The 23,867-nt window shown below is 42.9% G+C and overlaps 1 protein-coding gene across 15 annotated transcripts in view; it reads left to right on the forward strand.

Moving 5' to 3' along the window:
- EPHB1 (EPH receptor B1) overlaps positions 1-23,867 on the forward strand; it is a 347,409-nt gene that overhangs the window by 239,519 nt on the left and 84,023 nt on the right. For all 15 annotated transcript variants that reach the window (XM_083443210.1, XM_083443209.1, XM_083443212.1 and 12 more), the window contains one exon: positions 19,852-20,007. In XM_083443210.1, the coding sequence (XP_083299336.1) occupies positions 19,852-20,007 (156 nt within the window). The remainder of the gene's footprint in view (positions 1-19,851; positions 20,008-23,867) is intronic.

Below are 23,867 nucleotides of genomic sequence, written 5' to 3' on the forward strand. Positions count from 1 at the left end.
CCTTTCCTCCACTCCACCCCTGGGTCAGACTTGACCCGAGAGTGGAGCTCCGGCTGCGCGCTGGAGCCAGGCTCCACTGAGGGAGCCTGTGTGGGAGCACCCCTCTCAAAAATGCACCTTGGCTGTGGTGGGCATGCTGACGTCAGACATGCACTATGGGCATGCTGACGTCAGATGCGCACACGAACACAACCCCCGGGCACCCACTGTCCCAGGGCCAAGCTGGCAGACCTGATGTCAGGTGTGAGCAAAATTCCATATGACACCCTTGAGGCCCATCTGTCTGATTTTTGGGATTCATTCCAGGCACATTTCCCCAGCTGTACACTCTCCTCTGCCTCGGCTCCTGACAGTCATGACTCCCTGGGAACTTTTCCCCCAACACAGCTTGATACCGCAAGTGAGTTGAGCTGTGAGAACCGGAAATGAAAAATGGAGAATGAGGAAGTAGTACTGCATGGTAGGGCTCAGTTATTCTCACCCATGTACCCTGTTTGATGTTAAAAATAATAATCCAATAACCCCCTGTTTAATGGAGAAGATAAATAACCAAATACAGTTGCTGCTATTATGTCCCATTTGATCCTCAGTTGGCAAGAGCTTTCAAGGGTTGGAAATGCCATAGGCTGGATGCACATCAGTACAGCAAACCAATGCAGAGATTTATGTCTTCAACGATAGCATTTCCATGAAAGCTTTCAAATGCCGCCGGCTAAGACGGTGTAAGCTGAACTCATGACATGGATGTCAATCCACGAAATTGATTGATAATTTGCTTTACTGAGTATACTGATTATCCTGAAAAGTGGACAAAGGCATCCAGATGAAGTTATGCAAATGACCGGGACAGCTGTCACTCTTAGGCCTCATTCAGACACAACACTGAAATATGGTTTAACATTGTGAGAACTAGCCATGACAAGCCATGGACTCAGACACACTCTTCTCCTCCTCCTTCACACTCAAAGGAAGGGGGACTAAGATCCCCACTAGGTCTGAATTTAGGAAATTGTGATTAGTTAACAAACTAAAATATGAAACCACTGTTGTGTCCTGGTTTGTTTGAATGAACCATAGCTTCTTGAGTTTGGATGTGGCAGGAAAGTGCAGTTTATTAAAAACTCAATGCCTGTGCTTTCATTCTTTTCTTATGCATGGAGGAGGAGTGGTTTAGCATTAGTCATGGCTTCGCATTATGTCTGAGCCAGGCCTTACGGTGTCTCCACAGGCCCGCAGTCTGGCCCAGATGCTCTTTTGCACTATAGCAACTAATTTGCTAATTTAAGCAATCAAATTTATTTACATCCTGCTCCCTCCACTCCTTAAACACTATTTATAGAAGCCAGTTGCACATATCTAAAAGTCTCATTGCGGTAAAGTGGTTTGTCAAAATGCTCCCCTTAAATTGCAAATGGATTGTTAGATGTGAGCAAGGTTGATTTGGTTTTCTGGTTACAGCTCAGTTTGTTTAGGGATTAAAGGATCCCCCGCCCCTCGCAAGTGATAATAGAAAATCTGTGCCCTTTGTTTGTGGTGAGAATATTTTCTACAAGTTAAGCATCAGAGATTCATTTGCATTATATGTTTTGTCTCTCAATAGGAGCATTCTCTTTGCCAAAGAATATGTTGTAATTGTAGCCAGGGAAGATCTTTTCTCCTGTTTTCACTCAGCAGTTGTGTGATGTTTCTGGCCATTGTGCGGGTGCTATTGGTAACACTGCAGAGTTTCCATAGCATGTGATTATGTGACATACCATGTCAGCCTGCAGCTGTCCTTCATGCTCAAGCCATTTTGCTTGACACTGTTTAGACGGCTGCTTAACCTTTTTGGACATTGGGACTTTCTTTGGCTGTTTTAGCACATTCCATTTCCAGACTACACAGAGACACATTTCAGAGGTTGGGTAAAAGACAGTAATGTAAACATTTATTTTGGGCTTGGAAAGTAAGGGTAAGGCAATACACATGCTCTGGCAAGCCTATGTATGCATATAAATACATACATGCATACATACATACATAATTACCTATGGAAGAGATGTATTTATGCACACATTTATTAAACCATTACACCCCAACTTTCAATGCAAGATTCTCAAGGCACTTTTCAACAACCCTTTAAAATATAACTGATAAAATAGCACACCACAGCACATAATAACAGTTAAGAGCAGCAGTAAAATCCCAGGAGCCATTGGCAGAACAATTGTAAATGTGTGGGTGGTGGTTAAGGATGGCCTATCATTTCCAAAGCCCTGATGACTGTCACTGGCTGGAGTGTGGAGCAGATTTTCCTTTTCTTATCATAATGTAGGTTTTTGTTTTTGTTTAATTCTCTCATTGCTTTCAATAGGGAAGAGTTAAACTCCAGGCTGGCACAATTGGAGGGTTTGATCATGGGGCCTTTTGGAGGGGTGGACAGAGCCTACTGACAGCAGAAATGCTGCTAGCAGTAGTCCTCTGCCCACTGAGCTTTCTGCTGGTGTACCAGGGGCCACCAAGACAGAGGTGCCACCCACCAGATGTGATCCTCTCTAACAGCAGAAGGGCACTTCCACCCCAAACTAATGCAGAGTAGGATTAGGATTGCTCTGTAAACCATTGGTAGTTCAGCAAAATAAAATGGTTTGGGTGCCTTGGTTTGGCACCAAACAAACACGTTAAAGGGAGAGAAGTTTCACAGCTGAGGTGCCACTCTTGAGAAGGCCCTAGTTTTGGTACCCTTCATGTTATCATGATCCCAACACTATGGATGAGGGAGAAGAGTGGTTGGAAGCTGTGGGAATAGGTTCATCAGCAAAGATGGAAGCAGCAGACGTGTAGAAAGGGAACCACCCTAGATGGGTAGTTTGAGTTCCACCAAGTGTGGAAGTCATTTGAGTAGAGGGGACTGCCTCCCCAAAGATAACAGGATTGCAGCATCAGATTCCAGAGCAGACTAAGGAAGGAGCTCTTGCATTCAGAGGAGGTACATGGTGAAGGTGTGGGGAGAGACACACAGCTCTGGGACATTTTTTTCAGGACAGGAGCAATGATGTCATTTGATGGACAGCCAGCGTAAGTGACAGACTCACTTTGCTCTAAAATGTGAATAAGGTTATACACACACACACACACACACACACACACTGTATATGGCGTCCAAGTTTGTTTGTGACAAATCAGCATAGAGGAAGTCAGAGAATGGTGAAAATAATCAAATGAGGCAAACAACAAATATTTGTTTTGGTGAGGTTCTTTCTTCATGCTAGTAGTTTAATTGGTGACATTCCTTTGCAAAGTTTACAATTCCAATTAAAAGCTAAAGGTTCCAGTTCGGTTGGCTGAAGATGTTTTGTTAAAGCTTATTATTGTCTTCTAAGTTGAACCCATGCAGTCAAAAATAAGCATCACTGAGTTCAGTTACGTTTATTCCTACAGAATGATGCAAAAGACTGCCAAAAACAATAGGAAAAAGTGTTGTTTGGCCATTGGGCTAGTTAGAAACAGTCTTGTGGCTATAGGGGGGCTGCCATGAATTGAGCTCCTTCACTTCAAAAGTCACCACTACATCATTGTAAGAGACACTGAATGTGACCAAGGTGGTGGTGTGGTGGAGACAGACTGGGCTAAGTGAAGGCCAGGATCCATGTATTATGTCTACCTGTTGGCAGGAACTGGAACTCACTCTGAAGTAGGAACTTTTCCTCTCTTCTAGCGAGCTGTTTGTCACTAGTCAAGTTTATGATTTTGCTGCGTTTCCTGCATAATTCTCTTCTCTGAGATTATTATATGAAAGCCTACTTATAAAGAAAGCCATTTATCACATTCCCAGTTCTGAAGGAATGGCACAAACAGAATGCCTAAGACACTTCCTGGAATTCTGGAAAGGAGGTTGCATTTTGCTCAAAACAGCCTTGCATTGTGAGTGGAGTGTAAGTGCCTCTCTGATACTACAGTGGTACCTCGGGTTACATACGCTTCAGGTTACATACGCTTCAGATTACAGACTCCGCTAACCCAGAAATAGTACCTCGGGTTAAGAACTTTGCTTCAGGATGAGAACAGAAATCGTGCTCCGGCGGTGTGGCGGCAGTGGGAGGCCCCATTAGCTAAAGTGGTGCTTCAGGTTAAGAACAGTTTCAGGTTAAGAATGGACCTTCGGAACGAATTAAGTACTTAACCCGAGGTACCTCTGTACTTTAGGCCACAATCCACTCAGAATGGCCTTCTGCACAAGTCCCTTTGACACAAGTGGAAAGAGTGGTATCCTCAGCAAAATGACTTCTAATTGACAGAAGGGTGGGAGAAAGTTCAGCCACAACTGAATTCTATACTGTCAGGCTTGGGTTACATTCTTTCATTTGACGACACTGTGTTTTTACCCATGTGTAGAATGAGATGGGGGGTGGAAAGAGGAGGATGCATCAGACAAGAGTCATATCGTATGGGACTATAATGAACCAGCCAGATAACTTTAATTCAGTCCCCAAAGGCAATGGCTGGAATTGTTACTAAATTCTGCTTCAGGTGCTATTTGAGAAAGGTATTTATTTATTGCATTTTACTACCTTGCTCTTCATTCAGAGTTGTTCTTAGTGGTTTACATGGTCCCCATTTATTATCACAACAATTCTGTGAGGTAGGCTTAGGCTTTGAAATAATTACCCAAGAAGCTTTGTAGCTGATATTGAGCTGCCACTTTTCTGTTTTATAATAATAATAATAATAATAATAATAATAATAATAATAATAATAATAATTTATTTGTACCCCGCCCATCTGGCTGGGTTTCCCCAGCCACTCTGGGCGGCTTCCAACAAAGATGAAAAATACACTAATATGTCACATATTAAAAACCTCCCTGAACAGGGCTGCCTTCAGATGTCTTCTGAATGTCAGGTAGTTGTTTATCGCTTTGACATCTGATGGGAGGGCATTCCACAGGGCGGGCGCCATTACAGAGAAGGCCCTCTGCCTGGTTCCCTGTAACTTGGCCTCTTGCAGTGAGGGAACCGCCAGAAGGTCCTTGGAGCTGGACCTCAGTGTCCGGGCAGAACGATGTGGGTGGAGACCCTCCTTCAGATATACTGGACCGAGGCCGTTTAGGGCTTTAAAGGTCAGCACCAACACTTTGAATTGTGCTCGGAAACGTACTGGGAGCCAATGTAGGTCTTTCAAGACCGGTGTTATATGGTCTTGGCGGCTGCTCCCAGTCACCAGTCTAGCTGCTGCATTCTGGATTAGTTGTTTTGGTGGCTGTAGCCACTAGACAGTAGCAGATGCTAAAATCCACAGACATTAGTACCTAGAGGCATCTGTGCAGGGAAAACCTGCATATTTTCTTTCCCCATTGTTTGCCTCATGTCAAATTTTAGATTGTAAGCTCATTGGGGATTGTATCTGGAGAAATGTCATGTGCTATATAAATAATAATGTCAATTTTCTTACTGATTCTCTTTGCCATTATTGTTCCCAACCAGATCCCCAATATTATCGAGTCTATGCCTGGGCCCTCTTCCATCTCTTGCTTTTCCATGTACCGTAGTTTATATTATTTCTAGGGAGCAGCAGAACGCTTACATTCCGTATAATATTTTGTGCAGCAATTGGCAAGAGGTTTAGGTTGGAATAATATAATTCTTGTAGCTTTGCCCAATTTTCTTTTCCTCTCTTAGGAGCACCTTTCTGACAGGTTTCACAGCACTCTCACATGGCCTGGTAACTGGCAGAAGGGCACTTTTCTTCATGAAAAGGAACGAACAACACCTAGGGAGTTTACCACCTTATGCCTTCCGATAGAACAGAAATATTACCTTTGGCATAATAGGAGCGGAATCTAAGGTCTTTGACAGCCTTCAGCAACAACATGAAACAATTTAGGACAGGAAGTGGAAGATGATGTACTCAGCTGAAACTGTTGGGGGATGTAGGCAGACAGACTGTAATTATCGAAGAGAGATACTAATTTGTAATAATAACTAAGAGACACATTGCAGATTACAGAAATTTGCAAATTAGCAAGTTAAGTAGTAACAGAAAACCATGCACAGTGTAGTACAAAATGCACTTTGTTCCTTTATTTTGACAAGAATCATTCAGATTAATTGTCATTAAAATAAACAAGTGTGACCCATTAGCTGAGCTACCAAGTGGTCCATATGGCAGAGACGGGTGGCCCACTGTACCCGTGCTGTCCTTCCCCATCTTGTCTCTTCCTTCAGTGTTTGTCATCCAAATCTAGACTCCAGGCACCTCTCTCCCTCTCCCTCTCTTCCTCTAGCCAGCTTAACTTCACATGTGTTTTGACTATTTTGAGTACTGTGCAAAGAAGAGAGAAGCATAGCTGGGTTGTTGTTTCTGCTTCTTAACAAACTAGCACACAAACTGCAGCATGTATGTGGACTTTGATTTTGAGAAACAAATGACAGGATTTCTTCTCATCATCTGCTCCCCTCTTCAGCCCCTGGAGAGTTTATTTGTTGTGTCAGTCAACACTCCTGAAGATGGAATTGCCCCAAACTGGGTAGGCACCTTGAGCAAGCAGAAACAGCTCACATAAAGCGATTCTGCCCAATTTAGGATGGTCCATCTCGTGCTGGGCTCTGTACCTCAGATTGTGCTGCTTAGGAGGGCTTTCCAGCTTTTCAGAGTGGCTCTGCAGGGGCCTGCAAAGGGAGTGAAGGATGTGAAAGTCTTCTGCAAGTTTGCTTCCCATCAAGCCACTTTCAGAAGTTATTCCTCTGTGCATTCCGTAGAGGAATAACTTTGGAAAGGATCTTCACCGTTCTCAGAATTCAAGCCTTTGTGTTGTGTTCAACTAACGTTTGTTCAAGGTAGACCCATTAATTTCAGTGGGCCTACTCTAGAGCATTTATTTCAGTAACTTCATTATCTGTTCTTTACCCATTTCCTCATGAAAGTTAATAGTTGCAGACTTCCACCCCTGTGTTCTCCCCACATGCTCATTTCACCCCTCTTGGACATCTTCAAGGGGCTACTGTGGGCTTAGGTATAGGGGGGAAAGTTGGTTTAATTACAAATAAGGAATATAGGTAATTCAATTACCCATGGATGTCCCTGCTTTTTGAGGTGAGAATGGTTTGTTTGGAACACAGTTTAACATCTGTTGGGAATTGGTGAGGGATAAGCAATTTAAAGGGTGCAAAGAGGTGGACTGAGCTGCTGGTCCCACCACCTCTTTGGAGAATCATGTGGAGTGTGATGCTAAGCATACTTGCTGAGAACTAATTCGTAATAAATTCAGTGGGGACTTTTCCTCTGATGAATATGCTGAGCAATGCATCTTAAGAAAAACAATGTTTCCTTTCAACGTCTATCATAATGACTTTTGGAATACTACATTTTGTATTTAGTAGAAAATACACAAAAGTGATATGTTGTCTGTGATAATATAATTGTTAAGATTGCATAGAAGGGACGAATAAGTCACCAGTATCTGTAGTTCATGAGTTACCACACTCTGTCCTTCTGAAACTGAAGCTACAGATGTTTAGGGTTTGAAAAGTGAAGGCTGGAGTGGTCTGACCAGTGACGAATTGATTGCTCTGAATATTCTCATTGACTGCTATAATCCTAGCCAGTTGGTGTAGCATTAGTTACATTGCACTGTTCCTTTCCTGCCATTAGAGTAGCAGCCAAAATAAATAAAATGTAATAGTCATAAAAGAAAGAATCCAGGGTGTGAAAGGAAAAGAGAATAAATGGTTTTGGCTGGTATTTGACTCTTGATTACTAACAAAAGATACAATGTAGGAAACTAATGGCAGTTTTATGCAAACTAGGTGCTTTGTTAAACCTCTTGCAGGTCCTTTCAGTGCTTTGCCAGAAAATAGCTGTGGTTAGCAACGTCTAGCAACCTGGAGCCTCTATAAAACAGTCATTGTTAGATTTTGTTGGCTGTATTTGGATGTAGCGGGAATGTGGAGAGAAGTAGACTAGTCACATCCTGTCTCAGTGGATACATGGTGGCAGCCTGTCCTTTCGCTTATGTTGAAAGCAATATGTACACCGATGGTGCATCATCATCATCCAGCCATTGGGTTGTTCCATATCAAGTGATCCAACTTTTTTACCTCATGTCATTCAGTTTTCTAAATATTTTGTACACTTGCTGAGTGATCAAAGCTAAGTTTAAATCTATCATGCAATAGCAAGCTATCACTCAGCTTTGGAACGTGTAGTTTTGATGTATCTCAATTCTGAACTGAGTTTTTAATGTTTTTGTGTAGTCTGGCAAGGCCAAAATGGTCAACTTTTTGGAATTTCAAACCCTCATCATTCACAAATGAGATGAGATAAACAATTAAAATTTTAGATTTAAACTTGGTTTTGATCATTCAACAAGTGTACAAATTAAGAAAATTGGATGACACGAGGTAAAAAAAGGTGGATCACTTGATATGTAATGCCCCCATTGTTTAGTACAAACAGCTATAGCCGAGGGATAGATTTTGTGTGTGACCAACCCACCCCCCTTAAAAGAATATGATCTACACCAGAATGCAAGCAGTCATTATAATTCTTCATTCTATATGGCTTTCCCCCTTAACCTTCAGCTCAGCTGTGAAAACTGTTTATCCCTGGATAAGGAGGTGCCTGAACAGTCTCTCATCATGAAAGTGGTTCTGGGCTAATCAAGCAAAAGGGCATCTAGATCACATTTTATGACCTGCATATTGAGGGCACATGTGGCCAAAATAGTATTCAGGTGAAGGAAGGCTAATGGATGGGCCTGTTTTCAGAAACCTGGAAGAAATGCGTTTATCCAATAGCCAAGATTGTTATCTCGCTGTATAAATACTGAGACTACACGCTGCTAAATCTAGCCCATTTCCCCCTTGTTAGAGCAATCTGGGACATGTTTTCTGACACCCACAAGTTCCATCTGAGCTGCTTTCTGCCGTCTGTTTCAATTATCTCATGGCAAGGCTACACAGAAGAGAGGGAGAGCAGGTCATAGACAAAATCTATTTATTTATATTTTATTTAGGATATTTGATAGATCACTCTGCGGTCCCAAAAGGGACTCTGAGAGTGATTCACAAAGGAGCCTTAAAATGCAGGAAAGTAAAACAATAAATAAGGATTTAAAGTAATACAAGCAGCAGCATTTACAAAATGAGAAGAGAGATTAAGAATAATCACAGAGACGAAAAAAAGCCCTAGCTAATTAAAATGTCTTCACCTGGTACTGAAAAGGCACCAGGCACAGCTCCAGACAAGGGGCACAACTAGAGAGACCCTCTTCCCCATCATTATAAGGTTGTTCCAATTGAAAAGGCCTAGAGAGAATAACAGAGAAAGATACAACCCCAAACATTCTTGTGGAGTGACAACCCCACTGGAATTCTTCCCTTCCCACACTTTTTAGCAAGATGTAGTTGGTTCTTAAATATCCTGCTATGAAAAAATTAGGAATGCATTAAAATAGAATGCATTAAAATAAGGCATGTGAGAAGTTATTAAACCACTTTAGAGCCCCACCACCACCATCAATGCCTTGTTTTAAACAACATTGTTGCAATGATCCTTTGGTCCAGTGAGTTACGGGGCTATTGATACAGTGGCTTAGCCTTACTCTACTAAAAGGAGAGGAAAGAGCATTTTTGCAAATTTCCCTTTCTGCCTGATAGCTTCCCCCATGCTCCCTTTCACCCTATTTTGTAGGGGCCCCCTCCAGTGGGAGTTGCAAGGGGGTGGATGAACCAGCAAAAAAACAAAGTTTTCATCTCCTATCTACTAAATGAAACACCCTTCTGTGAGCTCAAGGGCACCAAGTGGATGCACCCATCGTTGGGGTTTCTTTTTTGTACACATCTCAGGACAGGTATTTTGTGTCCCTTTGCTATCTGAAGGAACTGGGAGAGCAAGAGACCTGTGTGTGTTTTGAATTAGAGGTTAAAGGACTTCAATAAAGATTAGATGGACCGCTATCTCCCAAGGAAATTGCATCAAAGTGGTTGCTCCAGCTTGCTCCTGTTAATTTCCTCCCCTTGGCTGTGAGGAGATGTCTCATATCCTGATGCAGCAGACAGGGGATAAGAGGCACTTTCCATTATCTCAATCACTGCGCTGTTTATGAGACACTTAATATGTTTCTTTACGAAGTAATGTGACTGTGGGCTGATGGATTCCATGTGGGTGAAGGAATGGGGGGTGCTAGAAAAAGCAGTTCTGATGGCTTTTACAATCACAAGGGGAGGGCTGTAGAAAACCAATTGCATTTTTGTGTGTGCGTTCCGCTCCTACTTTTTCTGTTAGATAGCATCCTTTTGTGTTCTTACTGTGTGTTAAGTACAGCATCTTGAAACATGACGTTCTTTTGATTTTAAACAATGAAATGCAAACATTTTATTTGCATTGATTTCAGATTTTTCTTATGTATTTAGAATTATTTTTGTTCACATCTTTTAAAGTTATATAGTTGTACTGTGGGACGATTGTATTTCTATAACTTAATCCTGCTAATAAATTCCCCCTGCCCAAATGTATCTTAAAAGTAACCATCCCCTTAATTTCATGTATTTTTATAGTAGCAGCTGGTGGTGGTGGTGGTGGGAATAAAGTGCTTAAGAGTTTGTTTGGGGTGGCCAAAGATTGACAGGATTCAATGCTCCTCTTACCCTGAATTTCCCCCCCCCCACACACACAAAAGAGGCCTCAACTATGCTAGCTGTGGATCTAGCAGGGCATGACAAGCAGCAGTAGCTCCACCATGGAATAATGCCCAATACCCAATAGGATTACTCTGACCTTATAACTTTAGAAAGTTTAATTGTCAAAATCTTCAGGTTATCAAATAATAGCCCATCACATATAAACTATGGCTCTTATTCCATGTGATATAATCCCTCCTCCATTGCTAACAGTCCTCATTCCCTTTGCACCTGTGCATGGTCCATAGTTTTTGTGGTTCATCCTCAGAATTCTCCATCTTCACATGTGCTGACCAAAGAGGAAAACTGTTTGTGGCTACACTTTTTCAATGGACAGTTGGGCCTCTTGTGCAGATCCCACCAATGACCCTATCCCTATGCTTCCTTTTTAGGCCCTGTAAATCCATACAACAAAACACCCACTTTTCTAAGGAGGGATTGATTTGTGCAGGGCTAGCAATGAATTCCCCAGGGAATTCAGTGTTAATGTGTCACCATTCCAAGGTACTACTCCTTTAATGTCAGCCTGCCATAATTTCCTGGCTCTCTGTATATGCTCTTTCTCCACTCTTGGGCTGTTCAGGACAAAAGTAAAATGAAGAAAAAGAAGCAAGCTGGCAAAACACAAAAACTTAAAACATAACTATGCACTGGGAAACCTCTGGTTCAGGTCTCTGATATGGACATACAGGGTGGTCCTTAGGCAAGCAATTGTATCAGTGACTCATCTCCCTGCTCCCTCTCCCAGACACATTATAGGGCGAGGATAATGCCTATTTTACAGTTGAATAAAGGACTCTCAGGTTCTCAAATTTTGCACGGTGCACCATATTGTGTTGGGGCAGAGAGAGGTGAATCCTTGGCCTCTAGGACAAATCCTCCATACCTAGCTATCAGCACCCAGCCTAAGGGTAGTCAATGTTGTGCCGCCCTAGAGTGTTGTTGGACTCCAATGCCCATCAGCCCTGTTCAGCATGGTCACTGGCTAAGGATGATGGAATTGTAGTCAATCAACATCAGGAGGCCACCTTGTTGGCTTCCCTGACCCAGAATATTGATTACCTCCTGTAAGCTTCCTGCCTCACACTTCCTGCCTATAGACCGTACCCTCCAGTAGCAGCCGAAGAGTGGGAATAAGGGAGAACTCAGCTGGCAACTTGGAGATGAAGTGGCTTAGTTTGGGTCTGTGCTTTGCTTGCAATACATGAAACAAACAAAGCCCCTGGGGAAAATGGGATTTTAAATAGGAAAACAGCCAGTGGGAAGCGGGTGAGATGCCTCCCCTTCCCTCCAGCCATTCTTTTGCTCAAAATTCTCCAAAGTCTGCTTTTCATGTTTGTTGTTGTTAACATTTTATCAATGAGCTTTTCGTTTCATTAAAATAGACCATTCCGTGGGGACCTCTTCTCTCCTTCATTGCTGCTTACCCACAATTTTAGTTGTCATTAAGTCCAATCTTAAATAGTAAACAATATAACACATACATAGTGCATGTGTCTTGCATCTTATTTTACCATGACTTTAATCAATATAATGATAAAATCAGATGCAGGAAACATGATACCTTCGTTAACTGACCTACTCTTCTCCCCAACGTTCAGGCAGTATTAGATACTACAAAGGGGAAATGAAAGGACAAAAAAGATTTTTTAAAAAGAATGGATGGATGAATCTATTAAATTGTGGAATACTAAATAATCTATATCATGACCACCTTACCCCTGCATATAGTCACATGAGAAATATTACTCTAATGACCTGGAGGGCACCATATGTTACTCCAGAAAGTAATCCCATATGTCTTTGAATTTAACCATGATCTCCAGTCTTGCAAGGCCTAATCACTTTGAGGATCTCTGCTGTAGCCTCTCTGCTGCCCATTTCTTGTGGTGAGACATAGATTGCTTTTCACTTTTTTCACAGAAAAGCCTAGACTATGCTACATACAGTTTCTAGTTTGTTTTCCTGTCTCCCCTACCTTCCCAGCCCAAGAGTCCTTGCCTACTTAGAGCAACTCCTTCACCTTCCTCTGAACCAGACCTTCCATTAGTATAGGCAAATATTATTCTCCCCAGCTGATAATGTTCACATGTGTGAGTGTCTATGATGAGTCTGAGACATAATGACTTGCGCACGACCACCCAGTGTTATCATGCATTGCTAACCCCTGCCCTGGAATGGGGGCTGCCCCTACTCAGTCTTCTTCCTCCCCCCCCTTATGCTTGGCTCCATGGGTAAAACTGGAGCTGGGCAACTGAATGGAGGTGAGGGGAAGAGGGGGAGCACCTCCAACGATGAATCATTCCCACCCATTCTATAGATCCTTTTGCATAGTATTGGACTACATGCACACAGTTGCACATATGAGATTCCATGTGCCCACCCATGAAGTGGAAGATGGGTAGCATTGGGTTTGGGGGTAACCAAAATGCAAAGTAAGTTTAGATGGGATAGATAGAGGCAGAGGTGGGAGGGGAAAAGGTATGAAAAATACTTAATTGTTGAGATACTGTTCTGTGAAGTCCTAAGCAACTGTCAGGAGCGAACCAGAAGTAAATCACACTATGCAAGTTGGAGATGACTCTTTATTAAAAACATGTTATGCACAGGAGTTTCAGGTGTAATGAACACATCAATTCATCTCCAATAGGTCTTGCCCCCATGAAGCAGCTGCTAAGACTGAAGGTCCCTGGCTTCCCACAACTGCCCAAAGTCCCCTCCTCACCAGGGGTTTCCCCAAGCAGAGGCTGATTCTGTGCATCACCAATTGCTCCTTCACTCTTTCATGCCTCTTCTGGTTCTGGGAGACAAGCAGGGAGGGGAGCTTGACACAGCAAGAGGGGAAGATACCTGTGACTCTTCACCAGCCTGACTCATCTCTGCTTCTTGGCCCCTTCTGACTCTTGATTCTGGACTTCTGTCTGCCACAGACTATCCCAACTCACTAAGCCCTGTTAACTCTTCACCTTCCAACATCTCCTTTTCCCAGACTTCTCCCTCTTCTCCATGTGATCACTCATCGTTGTTCCCCCTTCACACACCAGGCTCTGAGCCTTCTTCCCTTGGTTCCTCCCACCAATCATCTGTGTCCAACCAGTCCACGAGAGCAACCAGTTGCATATTTCTGACTGACCATGCTTTCGGTGTGCTGCTGCTGCTGGATTTGCAACCATTTCTATGATTTGTTGTTCATCCAATAACTGAGAGGTCAAAAGTGTGTTAAGAAACAGCTGAAGCCACCAGGCATAATTTCTTCCTCTGTGACCTAAGGGCTGTCTTAATTAGTATGACTTTCTGTTACCACTCTTGAACCATTGGTCGTCTTGGAGTTCCACTGGCAAGAATTTGAAGAACAACCTATTGATAATAACCGGTTTTCCTTTTCCTCTTTCTCAGTTGCATTCTGTTAAAATGCACAAAGCATGGGAAATAAACAAGATGAGCTTGAGCTCTTGGTACAGCAAACTAAATATGACATAATAGGCATCACTGAAACCTGGTGGGATAAGTCCCACGATTGGAATGTAAAAATGGAGGGATACAATCTATTTCAGAGAAACAGACCAGACAAGAAAGGAGGAGGAGTGGCGTTATATGTCAGGGATGTGTATACCTGTGAAGAGATCCAAGATTTAGAACCTCAAAGCCAAAGTGAGAGCATTTGGGTCAAAATTAAGGGAGAGAAGAATAACAGTGACCTCATTGTGGGAGTTTACTATAGATCCCCAAGCCAAACGGAGGACATAGATGATGCCTTCCTGGAACAGATGGCCAAGCATGCAAAAGGAAGGGAGATAGTAGTAATGGGGGACTTCAATTACCCGGATATTTGTTGGATGTCATACTCAGCCAAGAGCATAAGGTCAAACAGATTCCTCACTGGCCTTGCAGACAACTTCATTGTCCAGAAAGTGGGAGAAGCAACAAGAGGAACAGCCATTTTAGATCTGGTCCTAACCAATGTCGATGACCTGGTTAATGGGGTAGAAGTGGAAGGATCATTAGGCGCAAGTGATCATGCTCTTCTGAAGTTTACTATACAACGGAAAGGAGCAGCCAAGCATACTAGGACTCAATTTCTTGACTTTAAGAAAGCCGACTTCATAAAACTTAGGGAAGTGCTGGGTGAGATCCCATGGACAGTAATACTAAAAGGAAAGGGAGTTCATGATGGCTGGGAGTTTGTTAAGAGGGAGATAGTAAAAGCACAACTTCAGGCAATACCAATGAGACGGAAACATGGAAGGTGCCTAAAGAAGCCAGGGTGGCTATCTAAAGAACTTTTAACTGAGTTAAGATTAAAAAAGGATGTGTACAAAAAATGGAAAAGGGGGGAAACCACCAAAGAGGAATTAAAACAAATAGCCAGCACGTGTAGACACAAAGTCAGAAAAGCTAAAGCACAGAATGAACTCAGGCTTGCTAGAGAGGTTAAAAGCAACAAAAAAGGCTTTTATGGGTATGTTCGTAGCAAAAGGAAGAACAAAGAAACAGTGGGGTCACTCAGAGGAGAAGATGGTGAAATGCAAACAGGGGACACAGAAAGGGCTGAACTCCTCAATGCCTTCTTTGCCTCAGTCTTCTCCGATAAAGAAAACAATGCCCGACCTGAAGAATTTGGAGCAAATGATTCAGTAGAGAAAACACAGCCCAGAATAACTAAGGAGATAGTACAAGAATACTTGGCTAGTTTAGATGTATTCAAGTCTCCAGGGCCAGATGAACTGCATCCAAGAGTATTAAAAGAACTGGCAGATGTGATCTCAGAACCACTGGCAATCATCTTTGAGAATTCCTGGAGAACAGGCGAAGTCCCAGCAGACTGGAGGAGGGCAAATGTTGTCCCTATTTTCAAAAAGGGGAAAAGAGAGGACCCAAATAATTACCGCCCAGTCAGTCTGACATCAATACCAGGGAAGATTCTGGAGCAGATCATCAAGCAAACAATCTGTGAGCACCTAGAAAGGAATGCTGTGATCACCAATAGTCAGCATGGATTTCTGAAAAATAAGTCATGTCAGACTAACCTGATCTCGTTTTTTGACAGAATTACAAGCCTGGTAGGTGAAGGGAACGCAGTGGATGTAGCCTACCTTGATTTCAGCAAGGCATTTGACAAGGTGCCCCATGATATTCTTGTAAAGAAGCTGGTAAAATGCGGTCTTGACTATGCTACCACTCAGTGGATTTGTAACTGGCTGACTGACCGGACCCAAAGGGTGCTCATCAATGGTTCCTCTTCATCCTGGAGAAGAGTGACTAGTGGGGTGCCACAGGGTTCTGTCTTGGGCCCGGTCTTATTCAACATCTTTATCAACGACTTGGATGATGGACTCAAGGGCATCCTGATCAAATTTGCAGATGACACCAAACTGGGAGGGGTGGCTAACACCCCAGAGGACAGGATCACACTTCAAAACGACCTTGACAGATTAGAGAACTGGGCCAAAACAAACAAGATGAATTTTAACAGGGAGAAATGTAAAGTATTGCACTTGGGCAAAAAAAATGAGAGGCACAAATACAAGATGGGTGACACCTGGCTTGAGAGCAGTACATGTGAAAAGGATCTAGGAGTCTTGGTTGACCACAAACTTGACATGAGCCAACAGTGTGACGCGGCAGCTAAAAAAGCCAATGCAATTCTGGGCTGCATCAATAGGAGTATAGCATCTAGATCAAGGGAAGTTATAGTGCCACTGTATTCTGCTCTGGTCAGACCTCACCTGGAGTACTGTGTCCAGTTCTGGGCACCACAGTTCAAGAAGGACACTGACAAACTGGAACGTGTCCAGAGGAGGGCAACCAAAATGGTCAAAGGCCTGGAAACGATGCCTTATGAGGAACGGCTAAGGGAGCTGGGCATGTTTAGCCTGGAGAAGAGGAGGTTAAGGGGGGATATGATAGCCATGTTCAAATATATAAAAGGATGTCACATAGAGGAGGGAGAAAGGTTGTTTTCTGCTGCTCCAGAAAAGCGGACACGGAGCAATGGATGCAAACTACAAGAAAGAAGATTCCACCTAAACATTAGGAAGAACTTCCTGACAGTAAGAGCTGTTCGACAGTGGAATTTGCTGCCAAGGAGTGTGGTGGAGTCTCCTTCTTTGGAGGTCTTTAAGCAGAGGCTTGACAACCATATGTCAGGAGTGCTCTGATGGTGTTTCCTGCTTGGCAGGGGGTTGGACTCGATGGCCCTTGTGGTCTCTTCCAACTCTATGATTCTATGATTCTATGAAAAGCACCAAGTTCATTGTTAAAGCAAACAGAAACTCCCCCTTCAGTTTGCATAATGCTTCAGTGCATTTCTTTCTCTGTTCTTCTTCCTAGCTCAGCGTGATCCCCCTTATTTTCTTTCCTACTGAGCTACACATGTAGTTAAAAATATAACCCTGGCATCTATCCTGGAGCACCCTTCATCCATTTTTCATTCACATAGTAACTGATTCATGGAAGACTAGAACTAACTCACCTTTGGGCTGTACATCTTCTGTGTATGTCGGAGCAGCGAACAGGCTGTCAGTCCACTAATGTTTTGCATACAGGATCACAAGTCACGGAGAGCCAGTTGATTAATGAATCATCACACCAGCAAGGATAAAAACATTATTATTGCTCTAGTTGGAGAGGGCTTCCTATTTATGAATTAATTGCTAGCTTCTGGTTGAATAAGCTCTGAGGTGATGGCCTAGAAACACATTAGCACTGGGTATAGTTTGAGGGAGATAATCAAAAGACCCTTCAGATTGTTGTTGTTGTGAGTGTGCAGGCATTGTAAATGAAGTATGAACAAGTATTAAAAAGCAATCTCAAGTGAGTTCTTTGAAAAGCTGTAGGCTGAATTTGAGCAGCATTCCTCCAGACAGTCTCTTGCTTCTTTTCTCTCCCCTCCCCACCACCCCATTCCTGAGTCTGTACCTACCTGTCATGACAAGGGGATGGGAAATCTCGTAATCTTAGTTGCTGTCACACGGCTTGGATATTTTGCCTGAAAAGGCATATTACCATTCAGTGATTATGCAAATCAGACACCCACAGCCAATCGGAGTGGAGAGAATTGTGTAAGTGAGAGTAAGCGGTATGATTTTCTGTCCTTAATGGTGCATCATCCATCATTATGATTAGATGAGACAATTCCGTGTCAAGCTAATGCTTCTTAACTTTGTTTTTGCTTTATAAATTTATTTCAGCTTCTAAACTTCCCACCCTTATCCTTCTGCATCAACAACTAGCTATTATGCAAAGATTTCACACTGGACTCATGTCAACAGCCCATTTTAGCTCACCCGTCTCATTAAGACAAATATCCTGGCGGCCTCTGCTCACTCTGTATCATTGTACATTAGCATCTTAGTGTTAGAAACTAACTTTTCTGAACATTAAATCCCAGTGGCTTTGTTAAATTTTTGCCTGCAAAAATCTTCTGTGCCAAAGCTGCCAATTATATTGAAAAGAGCAATGGTGTTTATAGTGTGGTCAAGGACTCGTCTGAGAATATCAGTTAATATGCCAGGCTACTGGAATTGTGATGGTTAATAATACTTTGCAAAACTGACCAAATGTCATAGGATGAAACTCTGATGCAATGTGCTATTTAAATATATATTTCCATGTATTAAATATCCTCTTGTTCTGATGGCTTAGGGCTGGTAGCAACAATCTTGCATAGGTATGGCAGCCTGAATTCAATACATTTAATAGTGTGATCCTATGCATGTCTACTCAGAAATAAGCCCTGTGGCTTATTCCCTGTGGCTTATTCCCAGGTAAATGTGCATAGTTTTGCAGCCTAAAATTTAAAGAAAGATGTAACGAAGAGACATGCTTTTATTTTTATCATTTTTGTATCCGCACCCTGATTTGTCGGAGGGCATCGTGAATGATGGCTCATGTAAGACATCAGAACAGGAATAATGAATCATATTTAGATTCCCCCCCCCCCCGAAGAACAATTCTGCAAACCCTTATTAATTGGGTCTCTTTTAAAACAAGGTATGTAGTTTGCAGAATACTTCAGTAATAAAAATAAATGGGAGTTGTGCTGGAGCAATACTTAAAGAATTACACTTTGTACCAATAAGCTGATCAGATAACTCGTTTCAATATTATAAGTTTGGAAGAGTACTAAGAAGGCCATCCCTGCCCAAATTATTTTCAATGGCACATTACAGAAGTACTTAGGTAGTTGAACGGCTTGGCTCCTGAACAAATCGGCTCCCGAACACTGCAAACCCAGAAGTGAGTGTTCCAGTTTGCGAACCTTTTTTGGAAGCTAAATGTCCAACGCAGCTTCTGTGGCTTCCGCTTGAGTGCAGGAACTTCCTGCAGCCAATTGGAAGCAGCGCCTTGGTTTCTGAATGGTTTCAGGAGTCGAACGGACTCCTGGAATGGAATAAGTTTGAGAGCCAAGGTACCACTGTATTACAGAAAGAGGCCCTTTAACATTAAAGAGAATCAGAGTCACTCCACAGTAGACAGCAGACTTATATGTGGCTTTTTATCCATCTCTCTTCTGTGTGGGGGAGCAGCCTGCAGCGCCCTAAATCCCGAGCAGGCAGGAGTAGTTTGCCATCTTGTGCTGCCATGAGCCAATTCAGACCACTGGTGAATTGCAGCAAGGCTGTACAGTGGTACCTCAGGTTAAGTACTTAATTCGTTCCGGAGGTCCGTATTTAACCTGAAACTGTTCTTAACCTGAAGCACCACTTTAGCTAATGGGGCCTCTTGCTGCTGCCGCGCCACCGGAGCCCGATTTCTGTTCTCATCCTGAAGCAAAGTTCTTAACCTGAAGCACTGTTCCTGGGTTAGTCGAGTCTGTAACCTGAAGCGTATGTAACCTGAGGTACCACTGTACTCACTTGCACAGCCATCTTACATTGCCACAAACTCTGCAAAAAATAATCATTCATCCTTAGATGTTCTCTGGCTTTCTAGACCTTGGCTTTTGTTTAATAGATATATATTTACACCCCACCCAATAGCAAAAGTTCTCAGGACGTTTGTCAGTCAAACCAGGACCCTTCTGTACAAGGATGTTAAATTATTTGTTTCCATTGATGGTGTTCATGTCATATTTTGGAAAATGTCTTGGGAACTGCAACAAAATTAGATTAATTCAGTTCCTGTCTGAGACATGTATTTTGATGAGAATTTGACACCTTCTTGTTTCTTTCTCTGCCCTTGTTTATTCCAGCTTGCACAGCAGGGATGTTCAAAGCAAACCAGGGTGCCGGGACCTGCACACAGTGCCCCGCCAACAGCCGCTCCACGTCAGAGGCTGCCCACATCTGCACTTGTCGCAATGGTTACTACCGTGCTGACTTTGATCCATCAGAGGTTCCTTGTACCAGTAAGTAACAACATTTTCTACTGAAAACGCATAGGCCCCAAAACTCACATGGGTAATGTGTTCTGTGAAGGTAGCTCATAACAATTTAGAGTGAGTATTCAGAGTTGCATCGGTGTGTCATGATACCCCAGTAGATCCATTGCCTCTCTTGCTCTGTGGGCCTGGTGGACAATGTTCTGGAATTGTCTTGAAATGATACGACACTATCCCTTATGGCAGTATCCCTTTCTGTTGGCATGGAAATGTCTCAGCACTGTTAATCCTCAGTCTTCAGATCAGCACATGAGCTAGGTACTCTTTATAGCACATACAAAGGCAAGCCTCATTCAGAACAATCATTTTTCAACATACTTCAGAAAGAAAAAAGAAAAAATCGGCAAAGTGAACGTACTGAGGCAAAACAGAACAAAAAATGAAACAAAACCCCACCAGCTAAGCCATTTACTGTAAGTATCATTAACCCAAAGGAAAGGATGTGAAAACACAACCCTTAAGACAAATTATCCTACTCCTAATTTAGGGCACAGATGGAAGACATTAACTCTTAATGCTGATGACAGCCAGAGATACATTTGTATGACAGAGGAGGAGTTGGAGACTTCGAGTCCTCTGTCTGACCACCACTAATGTGTGACACAAAACGGATCTCAGGACAGATTTATTTCCATATGTGGTTGTATTTTCACATGAATGCATCAGCAGCTGGGCTATGGATACAATATACCGGTAGTAGCTACAATAGTACAAAACCCAGCTCTGCTTGAATTCCAAGTTAAGAAGAATGAGGTCGTGACAGTATACCTTCAGTATTCACCTGCCAGGATCCTTGTCAGAAATATGGGGTGAAATAATTGGATACAGGAAATGCATTATTCTGTGTTGGACTATGTGGGTTCAATGCGGGGGAAGGAGCTGATCTGTGGAAGATCCTGGATTGGGAGAAAGGTTGGACTCTGTGATTTTTAGCCTCTTTCAGCCGTATAATTCTGTGGGGAGAAGTGAAGGTAAATAAGTAATTTGTGGTTTTTGTGCAAAAACAATTGGTTTGAGAGAAATAGGGCTACCCTATGTGGCTCCAAGAAAAGAAGTTGGCTTTTATCCTTCTCACTTCCAGTGCAACTTGCCTATATAGGAGGCCTGTGTTAGCATACTGCTTTCTGCAGTTATTTTTCTGTAGGTAACTATGCATGCATGCTTGTGAGATGTCTAATGTGTGTCTGGAATAAGAGATTAATTTTCATATTGTGCCTGATTCCTTGGTAGCAGCGAGTGTAGTAGTAAATAAATCTGTTTTTATTGCCTCTTGTTATATAGCTGATTTACAGTATGTCTCACCAGAGGAGTACTGTATAAAAAAGTCAATTTGTTGATTTTTATTTCTACTCGTTAAGACTTAATTTTAAAATGTTCTAATTTGAGGTGCCAGCTGTTCTATTTCCAAGTTGTTACATGTCATAGGAGTAAATAAATTTCGTATTGTATATCTGTGGGTGCTGCTGTTCCCTGGTGTAATAGAAACATGCCTCTCCCTTTCCCGCACATTTCCTGCTAAGTTGAGCTTAATGCATATTTATGATTGGTGCCACAATGTGAACAATTGCCATTTTAACTGTTGCACATTTCACAAGACAGTTACTAAGAAGCAGTATTTCAGTAAAAGTTATTTTACACACTGTGTTAATGCTGACCTCAAACCAGCCAGGGATCTGCTGCTCTCTTTTGCCATAAGAGGACAAAGCTTTGTTGTAGGTTGCCTCTTTGATGTGGTTCCACCTTACTTTGATGCTGTCTATAAAGCAGTTCAGTATTGCTTCTTTGACAGAATCAGAGAAACATTCACAAATGTTCTGGCAGGGTTGATTCAAGGCCACACTTTCTCCTCTTTGGCTGGAGAAGGAGATCTTGCTCACCACCAGCCAAGGATCCACACCACAGTTGGGACTGTAGTCGCTCCCTGTGCAACAAAGACAGTTGAGTGCCAATCACCTGGTGACAAACAAGTCCCTCTGCTGCCAATGGCCTTTGATGTCTCCAGGACACTTACCATTTTGCCTTTGCAGAGAAGAACATGTTCAAGAACATGCTCAGGCTGTGGTCAGAACATAGCTCAAGCAGCCTTTATCCGCCTTTGTTCATGCTGCCAATACCTATGCAGTTGACCTATGCAGTTGTCTATGTGTGATAATCATCCCCAACTCTGGCATGGAAATCTCCCAGCAGGAAGGTGTTCATGGGCTGGGACCCTCCTGACAACCTGGTCCAGTTCCTCATAGAACTGGTCCTTGATCTGTATATTCAAGCACATAGAGGGAGAGTAAACGCTCAAGATGCTAACCTGACCAAAGGTGGTTGAGAGACAGAGAGAAATAAGCATTCTGAGCCCTTGGTTGGCAGTTCTGTTGCAGACAGGAGTGCCTCACTGTGAAACCTATGCAATGAATATGTGGTTCTTCTGGGTTCCTTCCTTGCCAATCAATGGTGTAGTTCTTCTCTCGGAGGCTGCTTTCAAACTGAGTGTGGCCTCCTGTAAGTGTCTTGAGTGGCCTCCTGTAAGTGTCTTGAGTTATTGACCTGAAACAGGCCAGTGGACAAGCCAGGACACATGGTCCTGACATTCCAGCTTGCTAGGCACAATAGGGTTTGTTTATTTTCTTTTTTGCCTGGAACAGTGGTTCAGTATGCTTGTTGAGTGATACTCTGACCTCCAAGCACCCATTGAAGCAGGTGGACAGCATTTTCTTGACACGGGATAGTAGCTGACCAGTGAGAAACATCAATCTCTCCCACTAAAGAAGGCAACCTGTAGCGCTTGTATCTTATGCTAGTCAGGTTGAGCTTATAACTTGTAAGTGCTGCCTCCTGTGTTGTTTCTGCTGTACTGGCAGCACCGAAGTGACCTCTTCAGGGTGCAAGCTTGGAGAATCCTGGGCTGCCCAGATGATAAGACCCCCACAAAGGAAAGCAAAACAGTATATTTGGCACCAGCTTGGCTGAAGGAGTTGTTGGAAGGAGGCATACAAAGCTCCAACCAACAGTCTTAGGGACTCCGCTCCAGATTTGTGTCGGGTTTACTCCTTGGCCTCTCCCGAAGATGTCCTGCAAGGCAGTGGATAGAGATTATTCCTCAGCGTTTACTACTGAAGCCTTTCTCACCAATGAGTATAGCCACAAAGCAGTGGAGGTTTAAGATCAGTTTTCCTTCTCCTAGGTTAATGAGCCCCACCTGCCCCTTATTTCCCTCTACAGCACATGCAGAAACCACCTTCTTGACTCATGGACCCACTTGTGGTCTCATCCATTTGATCCACCAGAGTAATGCAAGTGATGCATTGATATCTTAAAAGTTGCAGGGTTAAAATGTGCCTGGAAGCTTCAGTTTCTGATCTGGGAACCAATTCTGCTTATCTCAAGTGTGTGTGTGTGTGTGTGTGTGTGTGAGAGAGAGAGAGAGAGAGAGAATGGTGGGAGGGGTGAGTGTTTGGAGTAGGCTTTGCTTGCTGTGTAATGCTTTATGCCTGTGCTCTGATGCATTTTAAATGTAACTTCAAATGTTTCAGAGCTGAGACATGGGATTGAAAACAGATCCTGGGGCTGAGTCTTAACATGCTTCAAGGACATGATTCCACCTGGGTTAAATATGGTAAAATGCTTCTCCAAAGGGTTCCAGCAGTATTGTGAGATGGCTTCCCTCTTCCTCCCTGGCTGTGCTTTAACTGTAGTGCTGACATATGCTGGACAGCATTCCACCAGTGAATCAAGAGTTGACAAAGAGCAGGAGATTGGGGGCTGGGGATGATGACAGTCTGCTGCAAGATCCCTCTGGTAAAATCAGATGTATTTGTTACTTTTTCTGTGGTTCC

The sequence above is a fragment of the Podarcis tiliguerta genome (genome assembly GCF_965153285.1).
Source record: "Podarcis tiliguerta genome assembly, chromosome: 5".
NCBI lineage: Eukaryota > Metazoa > Chordata > Lepidosauria > Squamata > Lacertidae > Podarcis > Podarcis tiliguerta.